This window comes from Pongo abelii, chromosome 19 (genome assembly GCF_028885655.2).
Source record: "Pongo abelii isolate AG06213 chromosome 19, NHGRI_mPonAbe1-v2.0_pri, whole genome shotgun sequence".
NCBI classification, from domain to species: domain Eukaryota; kingdom Metazoa; phylum Chordata; class Mammalia; order Primates; family Hominidae; genus Pongo; species Pongo abelii.
Genome location: NC_072004.2, coordinates 20,814,349 through 20,835,220, shown reverse-complemented (window position 1 = coordinate 20,835,220; position 20,872 = coordinate 20,814,349). Strand labels below are relative to the sequence as shown.

The 20,872-nt window shown below is 41.2% G+C and overlaps 1 protein-coding gene across 1 annotated transcript in view; it reads right to left on the bottom strand.

Moving 5' to 3' along the window:
* Positions 1-20,872, bottom strand: part of LOC100445723 (multidrug and toxin extrusion protein 1-like) — a 61,193-nt gene that overhangs the window by 28,475 nt on the left and 11,846 nt on the right. Inside the window, 1 exon segment of the mRNA XM_063719048.1 lies at positions 3,807-3,915. Within this exon segment, the coding sequence (XP_063575118.1) occupies positions 3,807-3,915 (109 nt within the window).

Genomic DNA, 20,872 nt, shown 5'->3' with positions numbered 1-20,872 from the left:
GAGATGGACAGTGAGATGACTAAACAAAGGCAGGGCAGCGTGCTGAGGGTCTAATGATGGTTAATGGTCATAAGTTTCTAGTGTAACCAATATGAAGTGATTGGCTATTAGTACAGAAAATGTGCAACTGGGTTCCTCCAGGATGGAGTTCTGTCATTTAGAAGGGTCAAAAGAATTCAGGTTACTGGCAAAAGAGTTACTAAAATGATGAACCATACTGACTAAGCAACATAAGGAAGGAAGTAAAGGCAAGAATGTAGTGGATTGAGAAAGAGTTGTGAACTGACTGGGAGTGGTTAAGTGGTTGAAGAAACCTCTTAAGTAGACATAGCTATAAAAGTATGCTGGAAGGATTAGGGATGTGGCCAGTTAAAGGGCTGAAGGTAGAACAGTTATATGCAGTGAAAAAGCCCAAAGTATGATCATGGAGTGTGTGCCTGAGGTAGGGCAGAGAAAGTTACTGGAGAGAGGACTGGGGAGTTGAGGTGAGGGGCTGGGGCATTGAATGTCTTCATCTATATGGATGCTGAGTTCACACAGGATGCTAGTAAGATTTGAGGGTAGAAAGACTGTATGAAGGTGCTAGGGTTTTACATAAAAGAGGAGGAAATGAAGATCTAAAAGTGTATATCACATGTACACGTGCCACTAGCTGGAAAGGATAGGACATACTGTCACTGGAAAAATTAGACACCAAAAACGTCAAGATGACTAGAAAATAAGAAAAAACAATTAATGGGTCCAAATGTAGAATTCTGCACTTGGGCTCAGGAGGACAAACACAAAGGAAGGATGGTGATGCTGTGGCTGGTCAGTGGCACACTGGCAGGTCATGTGGTGTAGCCACCAAAAACTTAGTACTTCCCTAGAAGTCTAACAGGTTCTGCTCTAATGGAAATGGTTCTGCTCTAAATGGTGCTGTTTGTACTATGGACACTGCCTTCAGGCTTGTGTTAATTCAAGATGAAGATGGTAGAGACTCAAAACCACGTTCCATGAGAAATGACTGAAGGAATTACAAATGTTTACCATGAAGATCCTGTGGAGCATGAGCCATCAGAAAAACACCCATAGGGCAGTAACTGAAAAATGGACAGACTCTCCTACAGGATCATAAGCCCCAACAGCTGGTATCAGTGGGTGAAAGTTATGGGTAGGAAAGGTAGGTTTCAGTTCAAAAGAAAAGTGTTCTGAGAATCAAAGCTGCATTGGGAGGTAGCAGGTTCCTCATCAGTGAGGTAATTAAGTATAAACTGGACTGCTTGGCCAGGATGTTCTAGAGGAATCCCAAGGTCAGCTCGGTGATTACATCAAATAAATACCCTTTTAGACCCCTTTAATCTGAAGATTTTATCAAATGTGGAAAGTTTTTTGCCATTATTTCTTTAAAAAAAAATATTCTGCCCCTCTTCCCTCTCCTCTGCTGTGGGAACTACGATTATGTGCTTTTAGGCCACTCACAGCTTGCTCATTTTCATTTTTTTCAGTCTTTTTTCTCTCTACATTTTATTTAGGATATTTACCATTGCTGTATCTTTAAATTCACTAATCTTTTCTTCTACAGTGTCTAATCTGCTGTTAATGTCAACCAATGTATTTTCATCTCAGATTTTTTTGTTTCATCTCTGGCAATTCAATTTGGTTTTCTTTTTATAAATTTGATGTCTCACTTTAACATGCTCATGTTATTCTCTATTTTCTTAAAGATTAAACAAAATTATAGAAACCATTTTAATATTCCTGAGTAGTAATTCTATCTGTTCATTTCTGGGTCAGTTTCTATTGATTGATGTTTCTCTTTATTACGGATTTTAGTTTATTGATTCTTTGTATGCCTGGTAATTATTAATTGTATGCCAGACATTGTGATTTTTACTTTGTTGGGTACTACATATTCTTGTACTATTTTAAATACTCTTGAGCTTTCATACAGTTAAGTTCTGTGATGCAGTTGCTTCCTAGAAGCAGTTTGACCTTGTTGAGGTTTGCTTTTAAGCTTTGTTAAGCAGGACCAGAGCACTCATTATTTCTAGGGCTAATATTCCTCTACTACCCAGGCAAAACCCTCCTGAGAACTCCACCAGCTGTCTCATGTATTACGAGGTTGTTTCATTCTGGCTGTTGGGAACACAAACTCTTCCCAGCCCTTTATGAACTCCAGGGATTGTTTTGTCTGCTCCTTTCAGGTGTGTCCTGCTGGCTTCCAGTAGCATCCTCACATGCACATCCAGTTCGGTAGTCAGCTAGACTTGAGAGAGCCCCTCTGTGGATTTTTTTTTTTTTTTTTGAGATGGAGTCTCAGTTTGTGGCCTAGGCTGGAGTGCAGTGGTGTGATCTCAGCTCACTGCAACCTCTGCCTCCTGGGTTCAAGCGATTCTCCTGCCTCAGCCTCCCAAGTAACTGGTATTACAGATGTGTGCCACTACGCCTGGCTAATTTTGTATTTTTAGTAGAGACAGGGTTTCACCATATTGGCCAGGCTGGTCTCAAACTCCTGACCTCAGGTGATCCACCCACCTCAGCCTCCCAAAGTGCTGGGATTACAGGTGTGAGCCACCATGCCCAGCCAAGATCTTGAAAGCACTCTCCCTCAAACTCTCTCCTCTCTGGTCCCCTGCATTGTGAACTCAAGTCACATGGCCTCCCAAAACTCCCAACTCCATTTCTTCATCTCACAGAGATAGCAGGGCTTTCCCCCTTCCTGTGCTATGGCCTGGAAACTCTCCCCTAGTACACTGGGTAATCATAGTGTTCTCTCATTTTTTTCCCCTTTCTGGGCTGCCTGTTGTCCAATGTCTGAAAACTTTTTTCTTTTTTAAGATAAGGCCTTGCTCTGTCACCCAGGCTAGAGTGCGGTAGCATAATCATGGCTCACTGCAGCCCCAACTTCCTGGGCTTAGGTGATCCTCCCACAGAGCTGGGACTACAAGCATGTGCCACCACATCTAGGCAATTTTTGTAGTTTTTGTAGAGATGGGTCTTGCTATGTTGCCCATGCTGGTCTCAAACTCCTGTCCTCAAGGGATTGAAAACTATTTTAAAATATATATATATATTTTAAATACATATATATAATGTACATATATACATATACATTTATACATGTATACATACATATATAATATATACATATTATATATTATATATACATACATACATATATACATATTATATATATATAATATATATTTATGTGTTGGCCAGTTTTTAGTTGTTTAAAGCAGAAAGGTAAATCCAGTCCCTATTACTCCATCTGATCACCTCCTTGGTTCTGAGATTTTATGAGAATACATTTAGGCATTGGTCTAAAATCAGTGAGGTCAGATGACACTAGGAGAGCACACTTGAAAATAATAAAACTGGGCTAGGCACGGTGGCTCACATCTGTAATCCCAGCATTTTGGGAGGCCAAGGCAGGCAGATCACCTGAGATCAGGAGTTCAAGACCAGCCTGGCCAACATGGTGAAATCCCATCTCTACTAAAAATGCAAAAATTAGCTGGGTGTGGTGGCACGTGCCTGTAATCCCAGCTACTTGGGAGACTGAGGCAAGAGAATTGCTTGAACCTGGCCTTTAGAATTATTTCAGTAGAACCAAGTGTAACATTATTTAGTTGGTTTATCATTAACAGAAAATCATAATTAAAAGCTTTATTTAACTTTGTAAATTTGAAAGAGCATAAAGAATAGATGTTTTAGTTGAATATATATATATGATTCAATTCCTAGAGAAATTCTGATACATAGATTTTAACTTAGCACACTAAGTTCAGCACAGATGCCAGGGAGTAGAACGCTTGACTCACCAGTACACAGAAGAACTGTAGTGCAGGAGCACCAAGCCTCCTCTACATTCCCTTCCCCCAGAGCATTGCCCACTCAGACGCTGGCTGCAACTCCAAGGCCAAGGGGTACCTGAGAATTAAGAAGCATAAATCACAGTCATAAAGCCTGAACATTGCAGTATTAGTGCACTAGCGTCTAACTAAATGGAAACAGGACAGACCCAGAGAGCTGAGTTCTAGAACTGGCTCTCTTACATCCTAGCTGTGTGACTGTGGACAAATTGCCCAGCCATGTGACATCCGATTTCTTTGCAGGTAAGGAAGCATGACAGTTGCCCTGACTGCTCCCTGTACCACATGCATCACAGCAGAACCTCGTAATGAAGCTGGATTTGAGGGCAACACACCTCCTTTATTGGCTACATACACACTATCAAGACAATTCAACTTAGCTACATTATACAAAGTAAGATTTAACTTAGTATAAACGTTAGTATATAAATAATTTTTAAAAACTAAATGACCCATGTGAAAAAGCACTTAGAACCGCGCCTGGCACACTGTAGGAACCCCAGACATTGATGAAATCTGGACTCCATGACAATACCTCATTGATGGTGGGATGGGTGAAACATTCCATATGTCTGATTATCCAGTAAATTGAAAGAAGCCCCTTCAGATGCAAAGGCTTAATTTTAATCATTGATTATGGAAATCTAAAGCTATAAGCTTATTTGCTTCTTAAATAGACCACCACTCAACCTTTGGAGCCACCTCCTTGACCCGTATCATGATCCTGCAATATAGTGCTGCCCCCAGGGGCTGCAAGGGTAACGTGTGTTGTACAGACAACTTAGCTTTGGGCTCTCAAGTTCGCTTTTAATCATTTGTACATCAGCTCTAACTTCTCATTCCTACTAGAAGCAGCAGCTCCCAAAAGCCCTCTAATTCATTATTGTTTTGAAAACTAGCCTAACTTCAGTTGATAAAAATATGTATTAAATTGTTAAGATTAAGAACTTGAGGCCAGGTGCGGTGGCTCATGCCTATAATTCCAGCACTTTGGGATACCAAGGCTGACAGATCGCCTGAGCTCAGGAGTTCGAGACCACCCTGGGCAACATGGTGAAACCCTGTCTCTACTAAAATACAAAAAACTAGCCAGGCATGGTGACACGCACCTGTAGTCCCAGCTACTCGGGAGGCTGAGGCACGAGAATCGCTTGAGCTCAAAAGGTGGAGGTTTCAGTGAGCCAAGATTGTGCCACTGCACTCCAGCTTGGGCTACAGAGACTCCATCTCAAAAAAAAAAAAAGAACTTAAAAAAAAAACAGACCTGAGTATATGAGTATATAAACATCTCTTAAGATTTGTGTGCCTAAAGTACACATAACTGGCTTCCAGTTCAAAATGAATGAATCACATGCCTAACTCTCTTCCCTCCCAAAACACCGTTAATGGAAAATAAATCTCCATGCTTAATAGAAAATAAATTCATTAACAACACTGAGAATGAGAGCAGGTCAGCTTCTGGAAGAGGGAAAGCAGGCTCCACAGCCATGATCCGAGGGCAGAAACACAGGAAGCCACAGCCCAGAACACGAACAGAATGCTGCCTCACGCTCCGTCTTCCCAGTAGAGCTCCAGGAGCACTGACACCCTGCTTCCCCCCACCGAGGCTGTGAAAAAGAGCAGTCAGGGAGATGTGCCACAGGGCTGGGACAGGACAGCCAGGGCCCGCGACCTGCCCATCCTTAGCCTTACTATACACAAGAAGCTGGGCTGACACAGAAAAGCCAAGTGTGGAGCTTCCTCCGTGGCATGAGTCAGGCCCCTCTTCTTTTGTTTTGGGGGACAGGTGGGACATGGGGATAAAATGGGGCAGGAGGTCAGGCTGCCTACTGCCTAATCCTCACCCATAAGCCCTAAAATGAAGATGTCACTGGACAGGTACCACCTTGGTACTGAGCTCCCCACTAGTCCTTCCCATTTTGGGGAGAGGCCTGTTGGAGAAAAATCTCCAAATAACAGGAGAGGAAAGCCATGCCGGCCATTTGTTTGATAAATCAATGTACTCATTCATTCCTAAGTATAAACAGACTAGTAAGATCACCAGAGCTTTGAGGAAGACTGAAGCACACATCCCCAAAACAGATAAAGATAAGTAAAGGTCAACTGATCTCAGAGAAAATAGATGACTCAAGGAACACAGAAGAACATTTAAAGTTTCGATTTAGCATCCACAGGGATATTTAAAAGGTAATGCAGCATAAAACAAGAACAGGTTCCCATAAAAGAGACTATAAGACAAAAAAAAGATGTTCTTAGAAATTAAAAATGAAACTAAAAAAAAGCAGCAACAGAAGATAAACAAAAAGACAAAGAGATATTTTTTAATAGAAGAAAAAAAAGCCAAAGGCAAGAAGATTAATTCCCAAGGTCAACCTCCACCTAATAAGAAATTTAAAAAGAAAGAACAGAAAAAAATGTACAGAAAAGAGGGAAAGAATATTTTTTAAATTTCCCAGAGTTGAAGAAAAACACAAGTCTTCAGACTGAAAGGGTATGCCAAGTGCTAAGCAGAAGTTAAAAAGTATCCTCAGCAAAATGCACTCTTGTGAGATTTCAGAACTATAAAGAAATAAACGTTAAAACTTTCAAAGAGAAAAATCATGCTGCCTACAAAGGAACAAGAAACAGATTCTGAGCAGACTTCACATCAGTAACTCTGAACACCAGACTGAGACACAGCAATGTCCTCAAAATTCAGAGGGAAGTTATTTTGAACCTACAATCCTATGCTCAGCCAAATTATTAAACAAGTATAAGAGGAAAATAAAGTCTCTCAAATATGCATGGCATATGATTTACTTTCCATATAGTCTTAGAACAAGTTTTTGACTAAGTACTCCAGAACAAATTTTTTTAAATTTTCATTTGGCTGCTGCTAGATCAGAAGAAAAAAAAATTAAAGGAATCTAAGAAAGAGGAAGAAATTGGATCAAAGAAATTGTAGGCTTAATTCGGGAGGACAATGAGAGAAATTCTGGAATGACAGCTGTGCAGCAAGCTTGAAAAAAGTCTAGAAATCAATGGATACAAATTAATTATTCCTTTTTTTTTTTTTTTGAGACAGAGTCTTCCTCTGTCACCCAGGCTGGAGTGCAGTGGTGTGATTTCAGCTCACTGCAACCTCCGCCTCCCGGGTTCAAGTGATTCTCCTGCTTCAGCCTCCTGAGTAGGTGGGACTACAGGAGCCTGCTACCACTCCCAGCTATCTTTAGTAGAGATGAGGTTTTGGCACGTTGGCCAGGCTGGTCTTGAACTCTTGACCTCAGGTGATCTGGCTGCCTTGGCCTCCCAAAGTGCTGGGATTACAGGCATGAGCCACCGCCCCCAGCCTGGATACAAATTAAAACAAGGAATCAAAGAGCCCTGAGGCATTCAAGAAAAAAATGCACTCATACTTAACAGTATGTTTACACACTGGATCATCTTAGTAACAAGATGAGGGGCCATGCTGCTCTGTCAATAAGAAATAAAGGCTATTAGAAATGCCAGAAAAAACAAATGAGCTGCACAAGAAAAGTCATGGCCTAAATATGAAACAAAATATGACATGATTTTGACCAAATGACAAAAGCAAGAAAAAATGATGCATTTCATCTTTCACTTGTAAAAGCCTCTTTCAAGTGGTAGTGTTGGTGGCTACTGGATTTGCATTTCCTTCTCGCCTGATGCAAGACCGCATTTGGATCTGTAAATAATCATATTTACAAAAATCATAATATTATGAATGTTGATTTTTTTCAGACAACCCCTAACACATGAAAGACATAATAACCATTAGATAATACAATTCAAATGTTGTAAGCTTCACAAAATAAAAACAGTGATATAGCTGAGAGGTAGCTGTGACTAAGACCATGACCATAACCTCTGGAGCCAGGTCCCTGGGCTCAAATCCTAGCCAGTTACTTCCTTGAACTTGGGCGAATGATACTCTCTGGGCCTTAGTTTCCTCATCTGTGATGCAGGGGAAAGAACAGTAAATCCCTCACATGGCATTGCAATGAGGAGCTTGTGAGTCCCATTTGTGAAGTGTTTCGCATAGTGCCTGGCTCATGGCACGTGGTGGCTATTAAGCAGCGTATGGAATTCTGGAATTCGGGAGGCAAATGGGAAGAGAGATGGAAAGAAACATAAGGACCCCATGTTCCTCATCTTAGAACTTAGGGGTCAGGTCACAGGGTCTATAAAGTTGTCGGACCAAGAAATAGAGGTCTATGCTTATTATTTAAGGTTATAAACAATTTGACCACTAAGAGAACTATAAACAGAAAAAAACCGCAAGGAAGAGGGAGATGGCACGCAAAGTGAGCTGATTTCTCATCTTCCCAACAGGAAGTCAACCATTACTGAGTAAGGGTGATAAGAAGTGTAAGGATAAAGCTCTGGAGACAATCATCAGAGCTATAGCCAGAAATGGTTAGGAAGTGGGACAGATTGGCCGGGCACAGTGGCTCACAACTGTAATCCCAGCACTTTGGGAGGCCGATCACGAGGTCAGGAGATCAAGACCATCCTGGCTAACACGGTGAAACCCCATCTCTACTAAGAATATAAAAAATCATCCAGGCCTGGTGGCACGTGCCTGTAGTACCAGATGCTCGGGAGGCTGAGGCAGGAAAATTGCTTGAACCCAGGAGGCGGAGGTTGCAGTGAGCTGAGATCACGCCACTGCACTCCAGCCTGGGTGACTCTGTCTCAAAAAAAAAAAAAAAAAAAAAAAAAAAGAAGTGGGACAGCTCTGGGGAACTAGCCTAAATAGAAGAAGTGGGCTCACTTTCAGTTGTGTTAACTTCTGAACTATGCTATGTGTTCAGAATGTGTTATGTGTTGCTTAGTATAATTTGCTTTTATAATAAAACATTTTTAAGAATAAATAAAATTTTAAAATAAAATGGAAAAATTTGTCATGGAGACAACTGATAGAAAACTAATAATCTTCTAGTTATAAAGAACTCATATAAATTCAAAAGAAAAATAAACCCCAAATTGATAAATAAACAGGCAACAGACATAAACAGATAAAAGATGATTAAAAGAAAAACTAGTTAAATATAGTCAACCTCACTAATAAAAAAATTGAAATTAAGTACCCATTTTTCATACACTGAGCTAGCAAAGATTTTTTGAAACACTTGTTTCTGATTTGGGATTCTAGTCTCAAGGATCAAATTCTGTGTAAAGATATTCAGGGGATCAATTATAGGGGATAGTGAAAAACTAGACAAATGAAAAGTCCAGTGACAGTGAAGTAATTAGGTGAACAGTGTGACAATCAGGTACTGATTATACAGAGACAGTCAGATTTTAACATTATTTTCAGGAAGTGCCTTTATAAACATAAAAAACATGTTTGTGTGGTAATGTTAAGTAAAAAAGCAGAACACAGCTGAGACAAAAAAGCACTGCAAAGGGATTGGAAGTGAGGGAGGGGAGATTTGAGAGTCTATCTTTGGGAACTTTTGTGTATTTTCCTTTAGTGTGATTATACATATTTGAGATTTAATTCTACTATCTTATTTTGTATTATTATAATGCCTTCTTTTTACTTTTTATCTTCATTTTCACTGCTTTATGTTAGATTTTCTTAATTTCCTTTTGATTTCTACTGGTTTATAAATTATATATTCTAGGCCGGGCGCGGTGGCTCACGCCTGTAATCCCAGCACTTTGGGAGGCCGAGGCGGGCGGATCACGAGGTCAGGAGATCGAGACCATCCTGGCTAACACGGTGAAACCCTGTCTCTACTAAAAATACAAAAAATTAGCCGGGCGCGGTGGCGGGCGCCTGTAGTCCCAGCTACTCGGCAGGCTGAGGCAGGAGAATGGCGTGAACCCAGGAGGCGGAGCTTGCAGTGAGCCGAGATAGCGCCACTGCACTCCAGCCTGGGCGAAACAGCGAGACTCCGTCTCAAAAAAATAAATAAATAAAATAAAATAAATTATATATTCTATTTCTTCCCTTTTGGTTATTCCCTTAAAATGGCAACATGCATACCTGACTTAAAAACTTTGTCAATCACTATATCCTACCCTCTTCCCTGATAATATCTAGATGGCTTTAACTAACAGAATCTTCTCCCAATCTTACCTTTTATTGCTGTACATATTTTATTTCTACTTTATTTTTGTACTGTATGAATTAACCTATTATTTTTTAAAATTTAAATTCAAAGTAAGTTTCAATATATCCATATTTACCAATTTCGTTGCCATGTTTCGGACATCAGTGTTTTTTTTTTTTTTTTCATGAATGCTTTATAAATAAATGGTGATGCCTCTGAGTATTTGCTGGAAAATGTCTTTTAATTTGCCCTCTTTTGAGAACAATAGTGTAGCTGAATAAGGAATAACACTATTCTCTTAGCATTTTGATGATATTATTTCACTGTCTTCTGGTTTTTATTGTTGTTGTTGATGTGTGAATCCTCCAACTTTCTTCTTTCACAAGATTGTTCTGACTATCCTGGGTCCCTTGCATCTCCATGAGTTTTAGGATGTGTTTTTCAATCTGCAAGAAGGGGGCCTATTTAAAGTTTGATAGGGCTTGCCCTGAATCTGTAGATCAACTTAGGGTGTATTTAACAATTTTAAGGCTTCCAGTCTATGAACATGGGAAATCTTTATTTACATTTTTAATGTCTTTTAACACTGACAAGTCTTGCACTCCTTTGGTTGAATTTATTCCTAAGTATTTTATTCTTCTTTGTTATTCTTGTTGTTTTTGTTTGTTTGTTTGTTTGAGACGGAGTCTCACTCTGTCCCCCAGGCTGGAGTGCAGTGGCGCCATCTCAGCTCACTGCAAGCTCTGCCTCCCGGGTTCACGCCTTTCTCCTGCCTCAGCCTCCCGAGCAGCTGGGACTACAGGTGCATGCCACCACTCCTGGCTAATTTTTTGTATCTTTAGTAGAGACGGGGTTTCACCGTGTTAGCCAGGATGGTCTCGATCTACTGACCTTGTGATCCGCCCACCTTGGCCTCCCAAAGTATTTTATTCTTTTTGATACTTTTGTGAATGGAATTGTTTTCTTAATTTCATTTTCAGATTGTCTGTTGCTAGTGGATAGAAATTCAACTGATTTTTATGTATTGATCTTGTATCTTACAACTCTGCTGAACTCATTTATTAGCTCTAGTAGTTTTAGTTTTGTGTGTGTATGGATTCCTTAGGGTTTTATAAATGAACGATCATGTCACACTCAAATAGGATAGTTTTACTTCTTCCCTTACAAGCTAGATGCCTTTTCTTTCTTTTTCTTGTCTAATCACCCAGGGTAGAATCTCCAGTACAATGCTCATTAGATTTGTGAATATTAAGATTCATGTCTTACTTCAAGTGTCTTCTGTCAAATGTCTGAATACTACATCTCCACCAGTTTCCTACTCTTTTCCTTAGAATTTCTATCAGATAAATAATGACCTAGGCCCGGCGCAGTGGCTCACGCCTGTAGTCCCAGCACTTTGGGAGGCTGAGGCGGGCAGATCACCTGAGGTCAGGAGGTCGAGACTAGCCTGGCCAACATGGTGAAACTTTGTCTCTACTAAAAATACAAAAATTAGCCAGGAATGGTGGCAGGCGCCTGTAATCCCAGCTACTCAGGAGGCTGAGGCAGGAGAATTGCTTAATCCTGGGAGGCAGAAGTTGTAGTGAGCCGAGATCGCGCCACTGCACTCCAGCCTGGGTGACAGAGTGAAACTCTGTCTCAAAAAAACAAAAAAACCCACTTAGATCTTGCATACATTCCATCTCTTTACATATCTTTTATTCTGGGGAATTTCCACAAATCTATCTTCAAGTTCATTATTTAATCTTTCAGTTGTAACTAATCTGCAGTTTAGTCTATCAAGTATTAAATGTCAATGGATATATTTTTTACTTCTGGAAGGTCTCTGTGGTCCTTTTTCCAATATTGTTCTTTTGGTTTCAATTCCTTCTTTTATGTCTAATGATTTTTGTTATTTTTTGAGATGACTTTTGCTTTTGTTGCCCAGGCTAGAATGCAATGGCACGATCTCAGCTTGCTGCAACCTCCACCTCCCGGGTTCAAGCGATTCTCCTGTCTCAGCCTCCCAAGTAGCTGGGATTACAGGCGCATGCCACCATGCCTGGCTAATTTTTGTATTTTTAGTAGAGACGGGGTTTCATCATATTGATCAGGCTGGTCTTGAACTCCTGACCTCAGGTGGTTCGTCCACCTCAGCCTCCCAAAGTGCTGGGATTACAGGCGTGAGCCACCGTGCCCGGCCTTTATGTCTAATGATTTTAAACATAATTTTCTTTTCTCTGTCTGATTATGATACCATTATTGCAAATTCTGGACTTTAACTTTCCTGTTAGTTGTATGTGTTAACTCTTGTTCATGGTGGATTACTTCTTTATATTTTATAATTTTTACTGTAAGCTCACCACTAACAGGGCTTGTTTTGCTGTTAGTGATGTTGCTGTTAGTGTTAGGGAATAATGAAGAATTGTTGCCTCGCTGTCTCTAACAAAAAAGGGCCTGCAACAAGAAACAAAGTAGAAGGTGGTTACCAGGGTCTGGGGAAGGAGGATGAGAGTTGTTTAATGAGTTTTGCAAGATGAAAAGTTCTGGAGACTGGTTGCACAACAGTGTGAATACAGTTAACACTACTGAACTGTACACTTAAAAATGATTAAGGAGGAGTCCAGGCACAGTGGCTCACACCTGTAATCCCAGCACTTTGGGAGGCTGAGGTGGGCAGATCACCAGAAGTCGGGAGTTCAAGACCAGCTTGACCAATATGGAGAAAATACAGAATTAGCTGGGTGTGGTGGGGTATGCCTGTAATCCCAGATACTCGGGAGGCTGAGGCAGGAGAATTGCTTGAACCCTGGAGGTAGAGGTTGAGGTGAGCTGAGATCGCACCATTGCACTCCAGCCTGAGCAACAAGAGTAAAACTCTGTCTCAAAAAAAAAAAGATTAAGGAGGGAAGGCGCAGTGGCTCATGCCTTTAATCCCAGCACTTTGGGAAGCCGAGGCAGGCGGATCATCTGAGGTCAGGAGTTTGAGACCAGTCTAGCCAACATGGCAAAACCCTGTCTGTACTAAATACACAAAAATTAGCTGGGCCTGGTGGCAGGCGCCTGTGATCCTAGCTACTTGGGAGGCTGAAGCAGAAGAATTCCTTGAGCCCAGGTGGCAGAGGCTGCAGTGAGCCAAATCACACCACTACACTCCAGCCTGGGCGACAGAGCAAGACTCTATCTCAAAAAAAAAAAAAAAAAAAAAGTTAAGGAAGCCGAGTGCAGTGGCTCATACCTGTAATCCCAGCACTTTGGGAGGCTGAAGTGGGAGGATCACTTGAGCTCAGGAGTTCGAGACCAGCCTGGGCAACATGGAGAAACCCCATCTCTACAAAAAAAAAAAAAAAAAAAAATTAGCCAGGCATGGTGGCTGGCTATTATATGTATGTAGTCCACATACATATAAGCACATACTAAAAATTCCTTAATCAACTTTCGTACATCTACTATTAATGGCCCCTAAAACAGAAGAAACACCTGCCAAGTGGAATGAGAAGATGGTTAAATCTACAGAGGCTCCTGCATATGTTCGGTTTCCTGCTAAAGGGGGATGAACTGTTCAGCAGGTTCCAGCACTGGCTTCTACTGTTGAGGATGCAAGTAAGAGTAGGAAAGAGATGGGCAGAACTCAGAAGCTCGTATTATTTATCCAGGGAAATGTCATATCGGGTGCACCAATTATTAGAGGGACTAGCCAGTTGCCGAAACCTCCAATTATGATTGGTATTACCATATAGAATATGATGATGACTGCATGGGCGGTAACAATAACACTGTAGATCTGATCATCTCCTAGCCAAGTTCCTGGTTGGCCTAATTCTGCTCTAATTAGAAGGCTTAAGGTGGTGCCCACTATCCCCACTCATGCGCTGAATAGCAGGTATAGTGTTCCGATATCTTTGTGGTTAGTTTAAAACAGTCAACGACTGATGAACATAAGTGGGAAAAAGGTAAAATGAGTAAGCATGAGACTGTAAATCTAAAGACAGAGGTCAAGGCCTCTTTTTACCAGCCCTGAAGTGATTTCTCATGTTGAATTGCAAATTCAAAGGAGCAGCTTCAATCCTGCCAGGGCTTCTCCTGCCTTTCTCCCCGCAACGGTGGGAGAAGTAGATTGAAGCCAATTGATTAGGGTGTTTAGATGTTAGCTAAATTTTCGTGGGTTTGAATTCCACCAGCCTAGCCAGGGCTTTGCTTCATTAAAGTGGTTGATTTGCGTTCAATTGACGCAGAAGAGAGTCTTGCAGTCCTTAGGTCTGTTACAGAAATTAAGTATAGTTTACTTACTAAGGGCTTTGAAGGCCCTTGGTCTTATTTAACCTAAATTTCTAAGTTATAGTTAGTGTTAATGGAGAGATGGGTAAGAGGAGGGTGGAAGAAATGATAACTGGGGTGAGGAGTAGTATGGGTTTTGTGTTTTCGAATTGTCATTTTATTTTCATGTTATTAGATGTGGAGAATATTGTCACTGAGATGGAATAAATTAGGCATATGTAAATGTACAGGTTGAGTAGGGTTATGGTAGCTATAATGATCAGGATATTAAGACTATTGTTTTTTGTAAATTCTTCAATGATGACTCATTTAGGCAAAAATCCTGTTAATGAGGGTAAACCTCCTAGGGATAGTGGAATTAGTGGAATTATAGGTGTTAATCATGTTAATTTGTTTCAGGCATGAGATAGTGACAGGATTTCAGTGCTTCTACTCAGGTTGAGTGCTAGAAATGCAGTAGTTGTTAAAATAAAGTAAATAATCAGGTTTAGAATGGTAATTTTGGGGTCATAAATTAGTACTGCTATTATTCAACCTATGTGAGTAATTGAGGAGTAGGCTAGGATTTTACACAGTTGTGCTTAAGTTCTCAACCGCCCACTATAATGGATAAGATTGTGATAGATAGGCTGGGTGTGGTGGCTCATGCCTGTAATCCCAGCACTTTGGGAGGCTGAGGAGGGTGGATCACAAGGTCAGGAGTTCAAGACGAGCCTGGCCAAAATGGTGAAACCCCGTCTCTACTAAAAATACAAAAATTAGCCAGGCATGGTGGCAGACACCTGTAGTCCCAGCTACCCAGGAGGCTGAAGCAGGAGAATCATTTGAACCCGGGAGGTGGAGGTTGCAGCAAGCCAAGATCGTGCCATTGCACTCCAGCCTGGGCAACAAGGGCGGAACTCTATCTTCAAAAAAAAAAAAAAAATTGTGATAGATAGGAGGATGTTCGAGTTTCTTGTTGGGAAAATGTGAAACATAATCAAGATAGGCGCTAGTTTTTATCATGTGGGGAGAAGTATGCCAGACATTAGAGAGGTTCCTTGGGTTACTGTTGGGACCCACAAGTGAAAGGGGGCTATTCCTAGTTTTATTACTAGGACTGTTATTATTAAGGATGAAAATTGATTACTAGTGTTTATTATTGTTCATTGTCCAGAGGACAGGTTATTGGAAAGGATACCTATCATGAGAATTATAGATGTGGTTGCTTGTGTAAGGAGGTATTTGGTGGCTGCTTCTGTAGACTGGGGATTGATTGATTGATTGATTGATTGATTTTTTGAGATGGAGTCTTGCTCTGTCGCCCAGGCTGGAGTGCAGTGGCGCAATCTCGGCTCACTGCAAGCTCCGCCTCCCGGGTTCAAGCCATTGTCCTGCCTCAGCCTCCTGAGTAGCTGGAACTACAGGCACCCACCACCACACTGGGCTAATTTTTTGTATTTTTAGTAGAGACAGGGTTTCACCATGTTAGCCAGGATGGTCTCGATCTCCTGACCTCGTGATCCGCCTGCCTTGGCCTCCCAAAGTGCTGGGATTACAGGTGTGAGCCACCATACCCGGCTATTTTTTTAAATTAAGATTGGTGTAAAAGCTAGTATGTTTATTTCTAGGCCTGTTCAGCTGAGAAATCAGTGTGAGCCCAACATTGTGATAAGAGTTCCTGTGAAAATAGTAAGGCTGAGCTAATGGATTAATTAGTACGGGAAGGGTATGACCAACATTTTTGGGGTATGGGCTCAATAGCTTATTTAGCTGACCTTACTTTAGGATGTGGTGTAATAGGTGGCGTGGAGAATTTTGGATTATCAGGGGTAGGTTCAACTCCTATAGTTCAAGCAATAAGAGGATTTTAACCTCTATTGTTTACTCTATCAAAGTAATTCTTTTGTCAGACATATTTCCTATGTTTGAGGTGGGATGCTGGAAATTAGGACAGGCCATATAACATATGCAGAATGCTAGTTTAAGTGGTAGGAAGTTTTTTCATGGGAGATATATGAGTTGTTTGTAGCACAGTCAGGGGTACGCTGTTCGAATTCATAACAACAGGGTGGTTAGAAGGAGGGTCTTGGTAATGAAATTTGTGGTATAGAGTTCTGGTGAATATATACTGTGTAGTGCTCCTAGGAAAATAGTAGTAGTTAGGGCACTTATTAAGATAATATTCATGTATTCTGCTATAAAGAAGAGGGCAAATGAACCTGTGGCATATTCAATGTTGAAGCCTGAGACTAACTCTGACTCTCCTTCTGTTAGGTCAAAAGGGGCTCGGTTAGTTTCTGCTAGTGTGGAGATGAATTATATTATGATTAGGGGCATGATGGTAGGAGCAGTCAGAGGGATTCTTGTGTTGTGATGAGTGCATATAAGTTAAATGAGCCACTTATCAGTAGGATTAACAGCAGGATGATGGCTAGGGTGACTTCATATGAAATTGTCTGGGCCACAGCTCATAATGCGCCGATTAGTGCATAATTTGAATTAGATGCTCGTCCTGATCATAGAATAGAGTAGACGGCTAGGCTTGATGTGGCTAGTATACATAGGAGGCCTATATTAAAATTAATTAGAGGATCTGGTATAGGGAGTGGAGCTCACAAGAGGACAACGATAGAAAGGGCCAGGGTTGGAGCAATAATATAAAGGGTAAGAGTAGATGTTGAGGGCCGTAAGGGTTCTTTGGTGAAAAGTTTTATTGCATCAGTGAATGGTTGAAGCAGTCCATAGGGGACCTACAATGTCAGGTCCTTTGCGTAGTTGTATATAGCCTAAGATTTTCCGTTCAGTGAGTGTAAGGAATGCTATAGTGATTAGAGTAGGACTGATGAATAGGAGAAGGTTAATTATAGACATACTGTTAAGAAGAGGAGTTGAACCTCTGATTATAAGTTTTAAGTTGGCCAGGCGCAGTGGCTCATGCCTGTAATCCCAGCACTTTGGGAGGCCGAGGCGGGTGGATCACGAGGTCAGGAGATCGAGATCATCCTGGCAAAACATGGTGAAACCCCATCTCCACTAAAAAATACCAAAAAATTAGCCAGGCGTGGTGGTGGGCGCCTGTAGTCCCAGCTACTTGGGAGGCTGAGGCAGGAGAATGGCGTGAACCCGGGAGGCAGAGCTTGCAGTGAGCCAAGATCACGCCACTGCACTCCAGCCTGGGCTACAGAGTGAGACTCTGTCTCAAAAATAAATAAATAAATAAATAAAGTTTTAAGTTTTATGCAATTGCTGGGCTCTGCCATCTTAACAAACCCTGTTCTTGGGTTAAGTGTGTGATAATTTGTTTGACTGAGATAGCATCATCTATGGGGCGAGAGCACTTTATGAAGTGGGCCCCCTATTTCTCTTGTCCTTTCACACTAGGAAAAATGTTAAATAGATAGAAACTGACCTGGATTACTCCAATCTGAACGCAGATCATGTAGGATTCTAATCATTGAACAAACGAACCCTTAATAGCGGCTGCACCATTAGGATGTCCTGATCCAACATCGAGGTCGTAAACCCTATTCTCGATATGACATTAGGATGTCCTGATCCAACATCGAGGTCGTAAACCCTATTCTCGATATGAACTCTAGAATAGGATTGTGCTGTTATCCCTAGGGTAACTTATTCCGTTGATCAAATTATTGGGTCAATGTGTGTTAACTCGCTTACACTAGTGCAGTCTTAGTTTAGGTTGTTCGGAGGTTGGATTATGCTCTGAGGTCACCCCAACCAAAATTTTTAATGCAGGGATAGTAGGCTAGGGCCTGTAGGCTTTTTTTTTTTTTTTTTTTTTGAGTTTTCATTTGCATTAATAAATTAAAGCTCCATAGGGTCTTCTCTTCTTATATCCGCCTCTTCATGGATAGGTCAGTTTCACTGATTAAAAGTAAGAGACAGATGGCCGGGCACAGTGGCTCATGCCTGTAATCCCAGCACTTTGGGAGTTCAAGGCAGGCAGATCACGAGGTCAGGAGATCGAGACCATCCTGGCTAACATGGTGAAACCTCGTCTCTACTAAAAATACAAAAAAAAAAAAAAAAAATTAGCTGGGTGTGGTGGCGGGTGCCTGTAGTCCCAGCTACTCGGGAGGCTGAGGCAGAATGGTGTGAACCTGGGAGGCGGAGCTTGCAGTGAGCTGAGATTGTGCCACTGCACTCCAGCCTGGGCAACAGAGCGAGACTCTGTCTCAAAAAAAAAAAAAGAGAGACAGCTGAACCCTCGTGTGGCCATTCATACAAGTCCCTATTTAGGGAACAAGTGATTATGCTACCTTACATGGTCAGGATACTGCGGCCGTTGAACATATGTCACCGGGCAGGCAGTGCCTCTAATACTGGTAATGCTAGAGGTGATGTTTTTGGTAAATAGGCGGGATAAGATTTGCCAAGTTCCTTTTACTTTTTGTAATCTTTCCTTAGAGCATACCTGTGTTGGATTAACAGTATAAATAATAGGATGCTTATTATATTGCTTATTAATATTAGGCTTTCAGTGGGTTATTCCGATCTGATATAAGCTTATGCGATGGAGAATATCTTCGTGTTACTTACATTAACATTATTGCTTCTATTAAGTAATAGATTAGTCCAGTGTGATGTTAGGAGTTCAGTAGAATGATTAGAATTTAAGATAGTTAGATGTTGAGCTTGAATGCTTTCTTAATTGGTGGCTGCTTTTGGGCCAACTATGGTGGTAATATTTTTTACTCTCTGTAGGAAGGCTGTTTCCTATGGTCTAAAGAGCTATCCCTCTTTAGATTAACAGTTAAACTTTTTTTGTTTTTTTTTGAGATGGAGTCTTGCTCTGTCACCCAGGCTGGAGTGCAGTGGCACAATCTCGGCTCACTGCAAGCTCCGCCTCCCAGGTTCACGCCATTCTCCTGCCTTAGCCTCCCAAGTAGCTGGGACTACAGGCGCCCGCCACCACGCCCGGCTAACTTTTTTTTTTTTTTTTTTTTTGTATTTTTAGTAGAGACAGGGTTTCACCGTGTTAGCCAGGATGGTCTCAATCTCCTGACCTCGTGATCCGCCCGCCTCGGCCTTCCAAAATGATGGAATTACAGGCGTAAGCCACCGCGCCTGGCAATTAACAATTAAACTTATAGGGAGATTAAGTAGTTCTGTGAGTAAGTTTAAAGTTGAACAAAGATTCTATCTTGGACAACCAGCTATCACCAGGTTCCGTAGGCTTATTGCCGCTACTCATGAATCTTCCACCTATTTTGCCACATAGGTGGGTGTGCTCTTTCAGCTGTTCTTGGGTAGCTCATCTGGTTTCAGGGGACTTGGCTATGGTTCTCTGTGTAATGTTATTTCTAGTTATGCAGAAGGTATACGGGTTTGTCTTTGCTTTTTAATGCTTGATTCAGTTCTTTCATCTTTCCCTTATGGTACTATGTCTATCGCACCAGGGTAAAAATTTCTATTGTCTATACTTTTGTCTAAGGTAAATGGTTTGATTAAGATAGTTTGATAATATTTTTAGTGAGGTTTGGGGCTAGAGTTGGCTCAAAGTGATCAGGTCGTGATGAAATTTTCCAGGTGAAAGCCGGATGCTTTGGGTTAAGCTACACTTTGGTTTGTCCAAGCACACTGTCCAGTATGCTTAACATGTTACAACTTATCTCCTCTATATGTACATACAGAGTTTTTAGTAATAGTAATTTCTAGAATAATATTTGAGGAGGGTGATGGGCGGTGTGTGCGTGCTTCCTGGCCTTATTCAACCAAGCACTCTGCTCTTGGTTTACTGCCAAATCCTCCTTGAGCCCTTAGATGTCATAAAGGTTGTCGTGAGATTTTCTGAGTATAGAAAATGTAGCCCATTTCTTGCCACCTCATGAGCTACACCTTGACCTAATGTTTTTATTTGTATACTTGTGCTTACTCTACAACCTTTTTAGGGTTTGCTGAAGATGACAGTATACACACTGGGGGCAAGAGGTGGTGAGGTATATCAGGGTTTATCGATTATAGAACAGGCTCCTCTAGAGGGATATAAAGCACTGCCAAGTCCTTTGAGTTTTAAGCTGTTGCTTGTAGTACTCTGGAGAATGGTTTTGTTAATTAACTATTAGAGTTTAGGGCTAAGCATAGTGAGGTATCTAATCCCAGTGTGGGTCTTAGCTATTGTGTCTTCAGGGTATTAAAGCCACTTGCATAGTATATTTTATTTCAGCTGGAGGTTTTTTACAACTTAGATGGAGTTTAGCTTTATTGAGGCCAGACCTTAAACACTCTTTATGCCGAGTTCTATTAACTTGGGTTAATGGTATGGCCACAGTAGCTGGCACGAAATTGACCAACCCTAGATATCAGTATAGCTTAAACTTTCGTTTATTACTAACGATTTATCACTGCTGTTTCCCCTGGGGGTGTGGCTGAGCAAAGTGTTTTGAGCTGCATTTGTGCGTGCTTGATACCTGCTCCTTTTGATCTGGGTGATCTAGAGGGCATTTTCACTGGGGCGGGGGTGCCTGCATGTGTAATCTTACTAAAAGCTAATAGAAAGGCCAGGACCAAACCTATCTGTTTATGGGGATGTGCAGACCCATCTAGACACTTTCAGTGTCTTGCTTTGAATAATTAAGCTACATTAACTGCATAAATACTTAAGTGTAAAATTAAAATACGAGAAGGAAAGAAGTAAGTATAAATAGTCGTTTACAGATCCGGGAATTCAGGGTCTTTAAAGTTGAATTGGCA